Source organism: Varanus komodoensis, unplaced genomic scaffold (assembly GCF_004798865.1).
Source record: "Varanus komodoensis strain SLA01 unplaced genomic scaffold, ASM479886v1 scaffold26, whole genome shotgun sequence".
NCBI classification, from domain to species: Eukaryota; Metazoa; Chordata; class Lepidosauria; order Squamata; family Varanidae; genus Varanus; species Varanus komodoensis.
This window is the reverse complement of record NW_025335684.1, coordinates 11,681,401-11,695,981: the sequence shown is the minus strand read 5'-3', so window position 1 is coordinate 11,695,981 and position 14,581 is coordinate 11,681,401. Positions and strand designations below refer to the sequence as shown.

General features: G+C 43.8%; 1 protein-coding gene across 3 annotated transcripts in view; it reads left to right on the top strand.

Moving 5' to 3' along the window:
* Positions 1-14,581, top strand: part of CRAMP1 (cramped chromatin regulator homolog 1) — a 45,465-nt gene that overhangs the window by 23,127 nt on the left and 7,757 nt on the right. For all 3 annotated transcript variants that reach the window (XM_044433290.1, XM_044433289.1, XM_044433288.1), the window contains exons 11-19: positions 1,794-1,968; positions 3,053-3,234; positions 4,382-4,456; positions 5,155-5,236; positions 7,335-7,439; positions 7,984-8,162; positions 8,878-8,958; positions 10,151-10,385; positions 12,092-12,256. In XM_044433290.1, coding sequence (XP_044289225.1) covers positions 1,794-1,968; positions 3,053-3,234; positions 4,382-4,456; positions 5,155-5,236; positions 7,335-7,439; positions 7,984-8,162; positions 8,878-8,958; positions 10,151-10,385; positions 12,092-12,256 — 1,279 coding nt within the window. The remainder of the gene's footprint in view (positions 1-1,793; positions 1,969-3,052; positions 3,235-4,381; positions 4,457-5,154; positions 5,237-7,334; positions 7,440-7,983; positions 8,163-8,877; positions 8,959-10,150; positions 10,386-12,091; positions 12,257-14,581) is intronic.

The following is a 14,581-nucleotide window of genomic DNA, read 5'->3' as shown; positions in this document are numbered from 1 at the left end:
GCTTCCTCTAATCACTGGGTGTATCTAAATATTGTGCAAGTGTATCTCCTAATCACCAAGTAGGCAGAACAGGGACAGTCAGCCTTCACTACGGACAGCTTGTGTGTGTGCATGGGCGAGTGTATACACTCAGTATCTGGAATCTTCCAGATACTTGGCAGTAAGTGACAAAGCACTTTGGAATGGGGAACTTAGGTCTGGGTGATCATGCACAGCTTCAAGAACTAATCATTTGTGCATGGGTGGTGATTCAACCCCTGGCTAACAGGAAGGGATGAGCACAAAGAGATAAGAGCAGATAGTCCACTTTTTGTAGTTAGGCTGGAAAGAAACAAAACTGCTATTGATGCTTGCAAAGCAAGCAGCTTCTGTATGCTGAAAGCTGACTCTCTAGTCTTGGGCATGTGCAGTGGATTTCTTGCTGCTGCTGCTGCTTTTTGTTTTAGTTTTTTAAAGGAGCTGCTTATCCAGTGGGAACATGATATATATCAAAGTCTCTAGAATTGGACTGAGCATCTTGCAGGCCAAAACATCTGAAGGGCCTTAATTCTTGTCAGGCATTACCAGCATAGTCAGTGATGAGGAGAGCAGCACAAATTGCCCACCTCTGCTGTAGATGAGCACCTGACTGTATGGGAGCGATCCCTAGTCACCAGTGGCAACCAAGGAACCTATCGGTGGCAAGTCTCAAGTTGAATCTGCTGATGAGCTGGCTCCTTCTAATGTCAGTTAACACCACATTTTAATTGTGGATGCCGCAATTGAAGGAGCTGCTTATTTTTGAATCTTTTCCATTCTTTTTATGCTCTGTTTTTGGGTTCATGTGAAAATATTCAGTATCTTTTCTGTAATGTTTGTTCAATATTATGTATCATTATAGAGCTATTGTTGGCCAAGAGTAGTCAGCATTTTGGGGTTGGAAGGCTGTGTTGACTACCCACTAGAACCCTTCAGGGTCTGCAGCCCTCCCTCTCCTGCCAGAAGTTGTTGCTGAAATCCCAGCAGAACTGCTCCCCAAACCCTGATTCTGCAGAAAAGGAAGAGGTGTAAGAGGTGTCATGCCTACGTGCCTTCTCCCTCTGCAGAGATTACTGCAACAGCAATGGCAACGTCAGGGGATGCACAGCTAGTCATGCAGATTGAAAGTACCCATAGGCCTCATGTAGGCTGCCCACTTCTGCTTGTCAAGATGATGCTAAGAAGCATTGCTCCAGTGCTCTGGATGTGAACTTAGCTGCTCAGGATCTCTCATCATTAGCAGGGAGGACACGGAGCTTGGATAATAAAGTGGTCTGTGTCAAAGCACTGTGTGTGCTTCTATTTATTATATTTATACCCTGCCTTTTTCCTTCCAAGGAACTGAAGGCAGCTCACTTAATTCTCCTTCTCATCTCCATCTTATCCTCACAACAACAACCAGGTGAGGTAGGCTGGGCTGAGAGTCTGTGACTGGCCCAGAGTCACCCATGGCTGAGTGGGGACTAGAACCCAAATCTCCCACTCCCACATTCAACCACTACATCATACTGGCTCTCTTTGGAGTAACTACTTGCATGCTTTGCATTACAAAGAACTCTGCATCAACTGCAAGGCAAAAGTATCTGGGTTGCGCCAAGTGTGTATTTCGACTAATGTTTATCTGTTGAAAGCTCCTCTTGGGAGGGGAGAAGAGGAGAGGAGAGGAGGGCAATTACACAAAGCTTTGCATGTGTATATTCCCCAGTTGTCCAGGGCAATCTTTCTTTCTTCCAGCATAAAACTGTTGAGATTCAACCATTTCTCTTCCCTCTCAGACCCCTGAAATGAACTCTGTTGCAACATCCCCTATAAAGCCCATTCAAGAGGAGCATGCCCTCACCCCTCCTGGGAAGGTGATTGCCATCAGCACCAGGAGTCCAGGCTGCGCACGCAATCAGCCTGCCTTTCACAAGAAGACCTTTTCCCCCAGTGCCACTTCCAGCTCCTCAGGTAAGTCCTCCATGAAGAGAAACAGGTCCTGTGCAGTGCAGCAATGCTGTCCAAATTCTGCAGCGTAGAAATCCAAATTCTGGGCATGGTTTGGTGTTTTTGGAAGCAGTGTAAACGGGGCCACAGAAACATGTAGGGCTTTATAAGTCAAAACCGGAACATGACAGGGGAGACTCAAAAGCAATGCAGATGGAACAAAATAGGAGGTTGTACAGTTTGATGCATCCATCCCAGATAACAGTCTGACAGCCATATTCTGAACCAGTTGAAATTCATTAGCTGGTTTTAGGCAGAGTGTGCATTTCTGTAATATCATCTGGAATGAACTAAAGCAGAGTTGCCTATGGAGCCTGGGGTACTTCAAGGGGCAGGGCGTAACTACCAAGGAGTACACATGGCTATTTCCAGTCTCCAGGAATGCAAGCAACAGGAAGTTCAGCTGTTCTTCCAAGCACTGACCAAATCTCATTTTCCATGCTCAGAGTGTCATGGAACTTAGTGCTTCTCTCAGCCTGGAGGAAGACAGACTGAACGATGTGATGTCTGTGGATGTGGCCATGCTGATTGATACCATCTAGCTGTGAAGGGCTAATTGAAGCAACTACCCAATGCCCAACAATGGTTCTGCACTCCTGCAAAAGGGCATGTGTGACTGCAGAGTTTTTCCCCTCTATAGCCTATATAATTGCTACCTTTGACTATAAACTGAACAGTTTAATACTGGTATCAGCAATGGTGATAGTATGTTCTGATATTAGCTGGGCTGTTTCTTCAGCCCAGTATTCTATACGTAAGTGTGTGTCATAGTAATAAAAATATGGAAATGAGATTCTGCTGGAAGCAGAATAGAGCTGGGGACCGTTAGAATCCTAAATTACTGTAGTTTGAATACACACTTAATTTGCAGCTTGTGGCTCATGTGCTCATTTTAAGAGCAAGTTCACAGAATGATGCTCAGCATTATTTCATGAAGACTTACTATCAGGTTACTCTGTGGAAATGGTCCTTTGTCTCCAAGCATTTCTCCAGTGGACACTGTAATTGTCAATAGTTCAGTACTTGTGTTTTGATTGCATCCTGCCAGGTTTGAGAAACCCCTCTAGACCCCTCTTGGTGGCTGGTCCATCAAGTTCCGGAAGTGCTGATGCAGATGGGGGCCTCTTTGCTGTCCCCACAACTCTCCCACCCAACAGCAGACATGGGAAGCTTTTCTTGCAAAGCAAAGAAACAGAGTTATCATTCCGGCAGCGCTTGGACACAATCAGTGTAAGTTTATCCAGGTGTATGTGGTACTTTAAAGCTGGAGAGCTACCATAGGCAGGTGTCATGAGGTGGGTGGGGGGCCCTGATATCATCTAGTCCCCAACTCAAGAGCCATCCAGATTTCTTCCTACAGTTGAGAACCAAGTTTTACCTCTCCTGCTAGGGAGAGCTGCATCCAGGAAAACACCCAGCTGAGGTGCCAGCAGAGTGAACATTCCTCCAATTGGCTTCATTGCACATGGGCTTTCCTCCAATTGACATCTTAGGTGGCTTTACCTGTTTCATGCCTTCCACGCTGGAGAGGATACAGAGCGAACAAAGCTGTTAGCTCACTGCTCACCCTCCTGCTTTGGGAGCAGAGTGGTGTGCTAAGGGAAATCCCTGCTTTTGCCAGTTGCTTACTGAAGATGCTAATGGATATTTCTTTCTAGTATCCTGGGAGTGGGGCTTTGCAAGGGAGAGGAGTCCCACCTTGAGGTATCATGAGTTGGACTGGGGGTCAAACAGATTTCCCTGTCCATGCTTTAAAATGTGCAAACATCACTAAGATGCTGGTAACACCTGCAAAAAGAAACCCTAGCAAATGAAGTCAGACTCCCAAGTCACACTGGCAGTTTTTCAGAATTCTGTATTTCTTTAAATATTTTAACTTCCTCAGTGGTTTTTCAAATAGTTAGAAGACCTGGGAGTTAGGTTGAACAGAGCTTGGGAAATATTTTGATGCACGGACCTAGCGGGAGTTCTGACCCAGGAGGGAACAAACCCATTCCATGGTGCTGGTTTTTTTTACCATTTCTGCATCGATGAAGGAGGGTATCCTGATGGTCTTCCATTCAGCCCAAACATAAAAGCATGCAGCCTTAAGTAAGCATCCTTTCTTCTGTGGGGAGGAGCTTTTTGCCCCACTCACTTCCAGAGTTCTTGTTCTGCAGCAACAAGGTCTCTTCAGATCTCTCGCTCCATCTGCTTACTAGCATTTTGGACTGGAGACTTCCCTTCCCTGAATCAGGCAACATGCAGAATATAATACATTAAAGCAACACATCCCTGGCAGCCTAGATCTTCTAGAGGTTCCTTCAGGTGGGTGGCAAAGTAATAAGCTCATGCTGGATAAGCTGAATAATGTGTGTTGCCATTTGTTTCTCTCTAGATGCAATCCGATTTCTTCTTGCCAAAGCCAAGGAAACTGCGTAGCAGACACCTGCGGAAGCCTTTAGTAGTGCAGGTCAGAGAAAATGGTTACCTGAAATGGTTGTGTCACATGTTGAATAGGCCCTGTTAACTGCTTCCTTGGAACTTTTGTCCCTTCCCCATCGAGATAAGACAAATTTAATGGTCTCTTACTATGCCACTTTCTGCTTTCTATTGTGCAAGCATTGCCAGGGATGCTCAGCTAGGACTGACTGTCCCAACAATGTTATGAACAATTTCAAATAGGTATTTTAAATAGGATATGTGCAAACACACAAGAAACCAGCCTTGGATACGTTTTGGTGTAATTAGATGAGACAAGTTCAAGTGTGAGTGCATGAACAACACAAAACTGTGCTCTTCTCATATTCTCTTTGCTGATACCTCTAAAGGCATGCACCTTCAGCCATCCACTAATGCAGGGGTGAGCAACACACCACCTTATTTCAGAAGTTCACAAATGTTTGGCAAAAGTGAGTGTTCCACCTTCCGGAAGCTTGTTGAGTAAGAAGAAGAGGGAGCAGGGAAAGAGAAGGGGGTATTATACAGAGACCCTAACAGACTACTCCTAAGGGAATGGGGCTTTCCAAAACAAACACACATTTCTCAGTCTGGTCTAGTGAGTGTGATGAAAAATGTAATGTTTATAGCAAACATGAGAAATGGTAACTGTATCTTACAGAGAATTTATCTCTCACTGAAGACCTCATTTGTACTTCCTTTCTCCCTCAGAGGACACTGCTTCCCAGGCCATCTGGAAATCCCTCCCAGCATGTCTGTTCCTTCTCCATCTTATCCAACTCTTCCATTACAGGTGAGCTGCAACGGTTGTACCTTCTCTGCAGCTTTCCAGGAAAGAACTGGAAAGTAGAGCAAGACCAGTGGGATGGTGATTTTTTACCACTCTTCCACTAAAATTAATATGCTCACTAAGGAGCATTCCTGTACCTGTGGAGCATTGGCTTATTGCACTCACCATCCCTGTGTCAGTTTCTCTCTTCCTTGTACATGTGCATCATACCCCTCCACTGAAGAGCTTCATATTCTACTCAGAAATGCTGTTCTGGGCAATAAGTTCCATAGACCCCTGAGGATCGTCACCCTTAGCAAACATGCTTCAAACCCTGCTACCCTGTGAAGTGGGCTAGGGTAAAGGACTGTGAGAAGATGCTCACGTCTACCCCAGAAAAGTGCAGATCTGGGGAGCTTTAAAATATATATTACTTTGACCCTCCATTTCCATTCATAGACTTCCTCTTCATGCAAAAAGACACTTGTTGGGTGGAAGCATTGAAACGGGAATCACATTTGATATGACAGTAAATAGGAAACTTGACTCAGGCTTTTCATAATTGTTCATGTGAAGCTGATAAATTTGTAGTGAATGAGTTTGCTTTTCAGCTTTCTTGTATGTTCTTGCATATTGCTGCATCATAATGTTGCAATGAGGCTGGTTGCAGATTTCTCATACTTTGAGTGGGGCTTAAGTTAGTCATAAATAAGACTAAATGTGGATCAAACCCAGTGTTTCTTACACCCTAGTGCTAAGTGAAGTGAGAATGAAGTTACCACACTCAAGAAGGGCTCTGTGAAGGGAGAAGCTGGCCAAGGTCACTTGGGGTGGGGTGCCAGGTGGACGTTAGGACAGTGACCAGTTGCATTCCAGCCCTGCCAGAGTCGAGACATTCTCTTGTGTGACACCCTGTTCAAGTGCCTCATATCAAGACCAGTGGAAGTGAGTTTGGAACAGCGGCACACGATAACATTTTGTGTGAAATTGGGTAAAAGTGCATCAGAAACTTTGGAAATGGTGAGGAAAGCTTATGGAGAAGCTGCGCTATCATCTGCACAAGTGTACCGATGCCACAAGGTCTTCAGGGAAGGAGGAGGAGGTGTTGAAGATGAACAACCATCAGGACACCTCTCATCAAAAAGGAACAGGGTGTGGATGCAGTCAGGTCTGTTCGCAACTGTGATCGATGGTTCGCTATCAGAATAATTGCAGAGGAAATGGGAACTACCAAGTCAATTGTTCATGAAATCATGACTCGGGATTTGAACATGAGAAAAGTGTGTACAAAACTTGATCTAAAGAACTTGTCACCTGATCAGAAGGAACACCATCAACTTGTTTTCCAAGGCCTGTTGGCCCGTTTGGAAAGAGAACCTGACTTTTTGAGTCAGAGATGACTCCTGGGTGTTTGAGTACGATCCCGAGACAAAGAAACAAAGTTCAGAATGGGATATAACCTCGTCTCCTCACCCCAAGAAAGCTCGAATGAGCTTTAATCCAGCATTCTGCTTGTACAGTGGCCAACTAGATGCCTGTGGCAAAGCCCACGAACCAGATGTGAGTGTCGTTGCAAGAATCCAGCAAGAATTGCTCAACAATTCTTACATAACTCTAAAACAGTCTATGGGCTACATGAGGGTCACATGGCACAACAGCCTACATGGGGTGATTGCATATTCAAAATGGTGGCTGCACTCACCCTGTATGCTTCACACTCTTCCCATAGGTTAAAGAGCCTACAGTGGGCTGTCTTCTGACCAGCTCTAACATTTAGCCATCTTGACGAACGACTATGGATACTCAACTTTCTCAGTGATCCCCAGTAAAGAATTTGCCTTCTTCAGACCAGCTGCAAACTGTGACATCATTCTTGGTTCCTTTCAGTGGGAAGAGACTTCTCCAGTTTTGGCTCTGCCTGATCCAGCTCTTCAAGTCTTTATTACCATGCTAGCAGTCAGTTTCTGCATTCTCTTTACCTAGCAGTTTATGTGGCCCTGATGAATGCAGCTTCTGTCTCTCAAAAGAGAGGTGTAGCTACCAGGTTTCTTCTTAATAAAACAAAAAGCCTTCCCTACTTTTGACAGTTTTTTTTGATTTCTTAATGCTTCTTCATTCTTAGGAAGAGGATCTTTTCGGCCAATCCAGTCATCACTTACAAAAGCTGCTGTGTCCCGCCCCATCGTTCCCAAGATTCTTCCTGCTCAAGCTACCAACCATCTGTCTAGTAGGTTTCTCAGCAAAAAAATAAAAAATCAGGGTATTAGCAGTGAAATGTGCTATCTGTGAAGGAGGATGCAGTATTACACATTTTATAACTATGTCTTTTGTTTTGCACCCCCATTAGATATCCTGTTAAGATCTAAGATTAGATACCCTGTTAAGTAAACAAAGATTACATGTTGGCCTAAACCATTTTGAGCAAGAACTTAGATCAGTCACCAGCCAGTATGTCCAGTGGGAGTTGCATTTCAGCATATCTGGAGCTCCCAGGTTGGGGAAGGCAGATGACTTAGATCATTAGGGTCAGATTATTTTAAAAAGTGATACACCTTTAAGTAGAAGCTATAGGAATGGAGTTTTAAATTATTATTAAAATAGGGAAGAAAAGAACTAGAATTGGATTAATACTGAATTGGTGGTAGAATAAAGAGCTCTCTTGTAACATTGTCACTAAGGGGTTTTTGTAGGACTTGATATGCTCGGACATTACCTAAAGCCAAACTTTCATAAGACTTTCCTCTTAAAATCTCACTGTTCTCTCTCCAAAGGTGCTATTGATTTGGCCGCCAAAAGTGCTGGTATTATTCCTGGCAGTCCATTACCTGTTTTGGCCACAGAAGGTTTGTCAGGTGTTTCCCCACTGTCACCGGATGCAGTGACTGCTGTGGCCACAGTTCAAGATTCAACATTGGCGCATCAGAACACAGGCACCATATCTACTGTAGCGGTCAGTTTGCTCTTCCTGTTGAATCTTGCTACAGTTTATTGTGTCTTGTAAATTGCAACGAGGGCAGATAACCTGCACATGCCCTTCAGGTGTTTTAGATTACTCTTCCCATCAACCCAGCTAAACATCATGTGACAGCCCTGCTCCACCCTTGTAAATTCAAAGCTGTGGCTTCCTTTATGAAGTCAGCCCCCTTCAAATTTGGTCTTCCTTTTCTTCTTCTGCCTTTGAGTTTCCCTAGTATGATTATCTTCTTAGATTAGTGTTGCCTTCCCATGATGTGCCCCAAGTATGACAACCTCAGTTTTGTCATTTTTGTTTCCCAGGAAAGTTCTGATCTGAACCTGCTTGTTCATATTTCTGTCAGTTCAGGATATCCAGAAAGCTATCCTCTGGCACCAAGTTTCAGAAGCATCAATTTTCTTCCTATCAGCTTCTTCACTGCCCAGCTTTCACACCCATAAATAATGATTGGAAATACAATAGTGTGGATATCCTGGCCTTGGTCTCCAGTTAAGATAATCCAGGGCTTTAGTAAATTGAAATAGTGGATTTGAGTATCTTGGGCACTGTAGATTTCATTTCATCACCAGATATATCCTCCATGGTAGCAGTAGCAGTAGTGGAGCAGGTGTGTCACAGATTTTCTCTCCAAGCTTTTATTAGATCTCTCATCTTGACATCTCACTTTGTTGTCCTCTGTTGCATTTTCCAGGATTCAAGCAGTGAATGTCGGGTTCCATTCCTTGGCCTACCATCACGTTCTGAGCAAGAAGCAATCCCTGATGGGTTCCAGGTAGAGTATGAGCTTCTTAACCAACATTTACTAGACCTTAACAGTGACCTTCAGATAAGCAAACCTTATGGTGGACCCAGACAAGCACAGGTTGGTGGGGGTGGTAGATTGTGCTGCATGACAGTGCTTTGTGGGGAATCAGAATTCAAGCTTTCTGGTGCTGCTTTTCAAAAATGTTTGTTGTGCAGCCTGTTGCAGCCAAATAGAAGAGATACATCAGTAAGATAACCATCTACTTGTCTGCAGCCCAGCTCCACAGCAAGGAATCTATTCCAATTTTTTTTGCTATCCTATTGAAGGATAGGGGCATAAAACAGCTAGGCATGTACATTTTTCCAATCCCCATCTGAGTGACACATGCATTCTTACCACATTATTGGCTAGCAGTAACACAACCATCTTAGTTTTGCTATGTGATTTTCCCTCCGGGTACTGGGTGCCCTCCTTGCTAACTCCTAGAAGGCAGGTTCTTTTAAAAAGGAAGGTTTTGACCAGGGTTGGAGTAGGAAGCATGCCTCTCATGGGAAGGCAGGTCATTCAGAATATGAAAATGGTGGATAAACAGGTATTCTAAAGGGGGGAGGGGTTAAGGTATAGAGAAGAAAGTAGTAAGAGGAGGAAGGATAAGCCACTGCTGAAAACATACTGTAATTTACCGTGAACCTGGATGTGTGGGTTGCAAGAAATCTTTGAGTAAATTAGGTAAATCAAGAAAATTGGTGCCATCTGAACCCAGCATCATAGTGTGCTTAGATTTGAGGGGTCTTATTTTAATCATTACCTTGAGCAAGAGAAGTAAGAGAACTTGGGTGGCAGTGCTTACTATTACCCTGAGCCTGGTTTTGTGTCTCTCCCATTGATTGGCCTCTCTTTTCTATCTGCAGAATGGGAAAATGATGGCAATAATGTGACTCTGTAGGACTAGAAAAAGGAATGGGGATGCACAATTTACGAGGGCTGCAGCCTAGTGGTAGGGACGTGCTTTGCATGCAAAAGTTTCAGTCTGTTGCATCTCCAGGTAGACAACACTGAGCCTGATGGTCAGTCATCTAATTCAGTATAAGGAAGCTTCTTGTATTCAGAAATGTAGGTAGGGTAGCTATTGGGCTGGCAGGCTGTTGTACTTACAGCAGAATGCTAGTGCAGCCATTTTAGAAAATGTATACAAATAATATTATTATTACCACCACAGGGAACACCAGTCCTTTCTCTACCAGAACTACCCAAAACCTCTCTCCAGAATGGTCTCTCCACACCACCACTTCCCTCATCTGAGGCTTCCAGTACCCGTCTGTCTCCTCCAAATGTCTCTGCTCTACTGGATATCTCTCTTCCGGGACCCCCTGAGGATGTTTTGTCTCAGGGAGAGCCTGCTACTCAGATCAGTGATTCTATCATTGAAATAGCTATCAGCTCTGGTCAATATGGTAAGAGACAAAACAAAGCTAAATAGCTATCAAGCATCCAAAATATCACCATGTTCTTGTTTGGCAGCTGATCCTTTTCACCTTTGTATTCTTTTTAGGATTTTAATGTAGGAGTATTCTCTTCAGATTTTATACCTTTTGCAGAGGCAGTGTCAGGGTCCAGACAGCACAATAAATGCACAATCAAAAGTTGAGTATGGGTTGCTGTTGAAATGTGGGTTGTTACGTTGTTTGTGCCATGAGGTTTACTAACCATGAACAACCCATAAAGAGAGCACATGGTTTTTTGTTAGGTTGTGAACTGTGGGTTGTCCATGGTTAAGACACCATGATTTGCTACCATGTTAGAGTTCAGACAATATGATAAGCCACGTTTGAGTAAAAAGCCACAGTTCAGCAACAACCCATACTCTTCAGTGCAAGTTATGGTTGAACCCAGCCATTGTTTGCTTATATCACTATTTATACCTCACTCAAAGCAGCTTACAAAATATTAAAAACATAAGTAGAACAAATATCACATCATCATCATAACAATACTTCAAGCACATCTGTTTATTAGATGTATATCCCACCTTTTTTCTTTTAAAGATGTCATAGGAGCTTACATCCTCCTGCTCTCAATTTTATCCCCAACCCTGTGAGGTACTTTGTGCTGAGCCTTACTGGCCTAAAGTTACCCAGTTGGCTCCATGGCTGAGTGGAGACTAGAACTCAGATTGCCTGAATCCCAGCCCCATGCTCTTAACTACTATACCACACTGACATTAACAAGCTAAATATAGCAGAAAAAGAAGCCCAAACTAAGAATCAATAAATTTAATTAAGAAACAGTGGAATTGAATGGTGTTTAACGGGAAATGCCTTCACTTGCTACTGGCTTATGGAGGAAGATTACATAGCCTTTTTGGGCAGGGTGCTTGACATACAGGGCACTTTCAGAGAAAGCCCTCTTAATTCTTTGGATTTAAGAATGCAAACATTCTTAATAGAAGTCCATTTTGATTGTGTTTATAGATCATGTTCATATTTTTGAGAGCCCTCCCCAGGTCAAGGGATGAGTGGGAATTGTTTAGGCCTCTGAGTATACAAGAGATACAATTGAGTAATTTAAGGAATCGTGTGGTATAGCCCTTCATGCAGCTCTGCCACCTTAAAACGCACAGTTATTTTGAACAAATGTCTCCCCACCCATCTACATGAAAAACTTACATATCAGATGTATGAGAATATTCTAAAATAGTGGTGCTTTTGAACAAGCTATCCCCAATATATATTCCCTGATTAGGTGGAGGATTGAACCAAACTCATTGAATTTGTGTTGGGGTGAGCTTGTGACTAGTGATGCTTAATTATTATTTCCAATTCCAATTGGAAATAATGACAGGTTAGAGGACACGTTTCTGGGAGGTGCTGCACTAGGGAGAGACTGTAAGAGCAAATGTACAAAATGAAGAATTGTTTCATGAATGGTTACAATGTCAGTCATCCTTGCAAGCAGGTAAATATAGGATAACTTGCTCTACTCTGATCATGAGGACATAATTTGGACCTATGCTTCCTATGTGGGACACATTACACGGCTGGATCACATCTGGAAAGAAGTAATTTCTTCTTTCCCAGGTACTAACGCCTCCTTAAGGATGTGAACCCTGGCTGTTTCATCACACACTGAATCATACTATTTGTGTTATTTCCTTTTACAGGTGAAAATGTTTCTCTGTCCCCAGCAAAGCTAAATGGCAGTGACAGCTCCAAAAGTCTTCCATCCCCCTCCTGCAGCCCTCAGCAGAACTGGATCGCCTCTCCCAGCCATGATCCCCAGTGGTACCCCAACGATTCCACAGACTCTTCTCTCAGCAGCTTATTTTGTGAGTGCTTGTATGGGAAGTTAAAGATTGAGATGGTTGGCATTACTGGACTTGGACTGCCCTTCTTCCTTCCTGTCCGTGCAGGGCTTGTCAGTTCTGCCTATTGTCAAAGCCCATGTCAGGGCTCCTTGTTGAAACCTGGAAAGCCTATCTGATTTCATCTATCTTAATTAAATGTGATGAACAAAGTTTGCAAATATGTTGTTTATGAACATGGGTGGACATCACACAAGAATTGTGCTGATCCATAATCACTATGGTAGGCTACAGAATTAGCAGGGCCACATGTGACACAATTTAAAAACATACATAAATTGTATGTTTTTAATTTTTGTTAACTGCCCAGACAGCCTCAGCTATCAGGCAGTATAAAAATGAAATGAATAGATTACTCTTGGAATGTTCTGCAAGGTACAACTTTGCAGTATTGTCCTTCCTTTCCTTCTTTACTTCCAGCCCAGTTATGTTTTTCTCAGCTATGACATTTTAATACTTAATTGTGCACTTAGCAGTACATACCCACGTGCATTCTTTAAATTAATGAAAAGACTACACTTGGTCTGTGTAAATTCTGCACACCCAGAATCTAAATGATGCTCCTAGAAAATGCACGTTCTGAAAGCTGAGCACACTGGTATTTATTTAGTGAATGCCACCTATCTTGCTGTAGACATTAAGGTTTTGTTTTTTCCCTCAATAAAAAATGAGATAACTACAATATCAAATTTTGTAAACTATACTATGTCTTCTAATTCCATTTTCTTCAATATGCTGGGCATGGAATAATGGGATATATAGTCCCAGAACATCCAGAAGACACTGGCTTGGGGAAAGCTGTACTAGTGTATATTCAAAATGAATTACATTTCTTCTTTGTAGTCTCTGCATCACACATATGAGCTCTGCACATGTGTGGAGCCTGTTTGGGAAGATTCCATAGCTAAGATTTGCTCAGTGGGATCCCCTCCCTGGCCCCAGTCAGGCATGAGGGAAGGATTCCTGTGCAATACTATGTTCATCATCTGCCATAGTGGGTGGATCAGGAAGTTCCTCCTCTGCTCTCCATAGCTACCTACTTGCCTTCATTTTTTCTCTACCCTTTCTAGTAGCCTCTACTAAAAATTTTTGTCTCCTTTCCTTCATCCAATTTACTTCCACCCTACAAAATCTTCAAAAATATACCCACCTGCTTTCTATCTCCCCTCTCTCCTTATCCCTTCTCTCTTTCCACTCCACAATGGTGCTCAAACCTTCAGTTTAGGAGCAGTGATGGCAAGCTGCCCCCAACCAATGGCCCCTTGTGTATTTTCTGCTTGGAGCAGAGCCATGTGGTGGAAGCCTGCTGCCCTTGCCAAGCCTTCACCAGGCAGGCAAGGAAACACCAGGCCAACTGCCTGAAGGCTGAACTGTAGGGTGGGTCCCCCACAGCCAGCTGAGCACACCAGCACACCTCCACCTCAGAAGCCTCACCTCCTTCTTTGATATTACAAACTGCAGCCATAGGACCCTCAGAGGCTCCAACTGACTCCAGAATCCAAATCACAAAGTGAAGAAACTTGTGAAAAAGGTGAAAGCCATCAAGATGTTGGGTGCATCCAAAACAAAGGACCACAATAAATCTATCAAGAGCATGAGAAGGTGCCCCCTGCTGGCACTTCACATGCTCTCATCTTTGAACTACAGACTGATACGGCATGTCATCCCTGCGCTCTGCACTGAGACGACCTGGTGACACCCCAGTACCAATACACAGTGATGCACCAACTACCTCAGAGGAGGAGATGGAGGAAATATGGGAAGCCTCACCCCCAACGCTTGAATGTGCACCCTTTACCACTTTAGATCCAAGATGTGCCACACCTCCATCACCGATCCTGTGTGAGGCTGTGGCTGACTGCCACACCTTTGGCCCCACTCATTGCTGTCTTGACTGGCTACTTCCCCCACACAGAAAGGAATATGATTTGAAGGACTTGTACCAAGTGAATCAGCCCTGACTGCCTAATAGACAACCTGCACGAGGACCTTGAGCCCATCCTGGAAGCTGTCCTAAAACTGGCCATGAGACTATCCTACTATGCCAAGGGAAAAGCCTTCACTGGCTTTGCAGCACGACATGGATTCAAGCCCATCAACTGCCTGATGGAGCAGGTTCTCTTATTTTCCAGTGGCCTCCATCTGTGTCCACAATCTCATCATTCCATGAACCAATAAAAGGGCTTTCTGCCTTCTCCCACTTCCTCACATGCCAGTTCCTCAAGGGTTTCAAGAACCTCACCCCTTGAACATGGCCTCCAGCACAGCCTGGAGGCTCTCCATCATCCT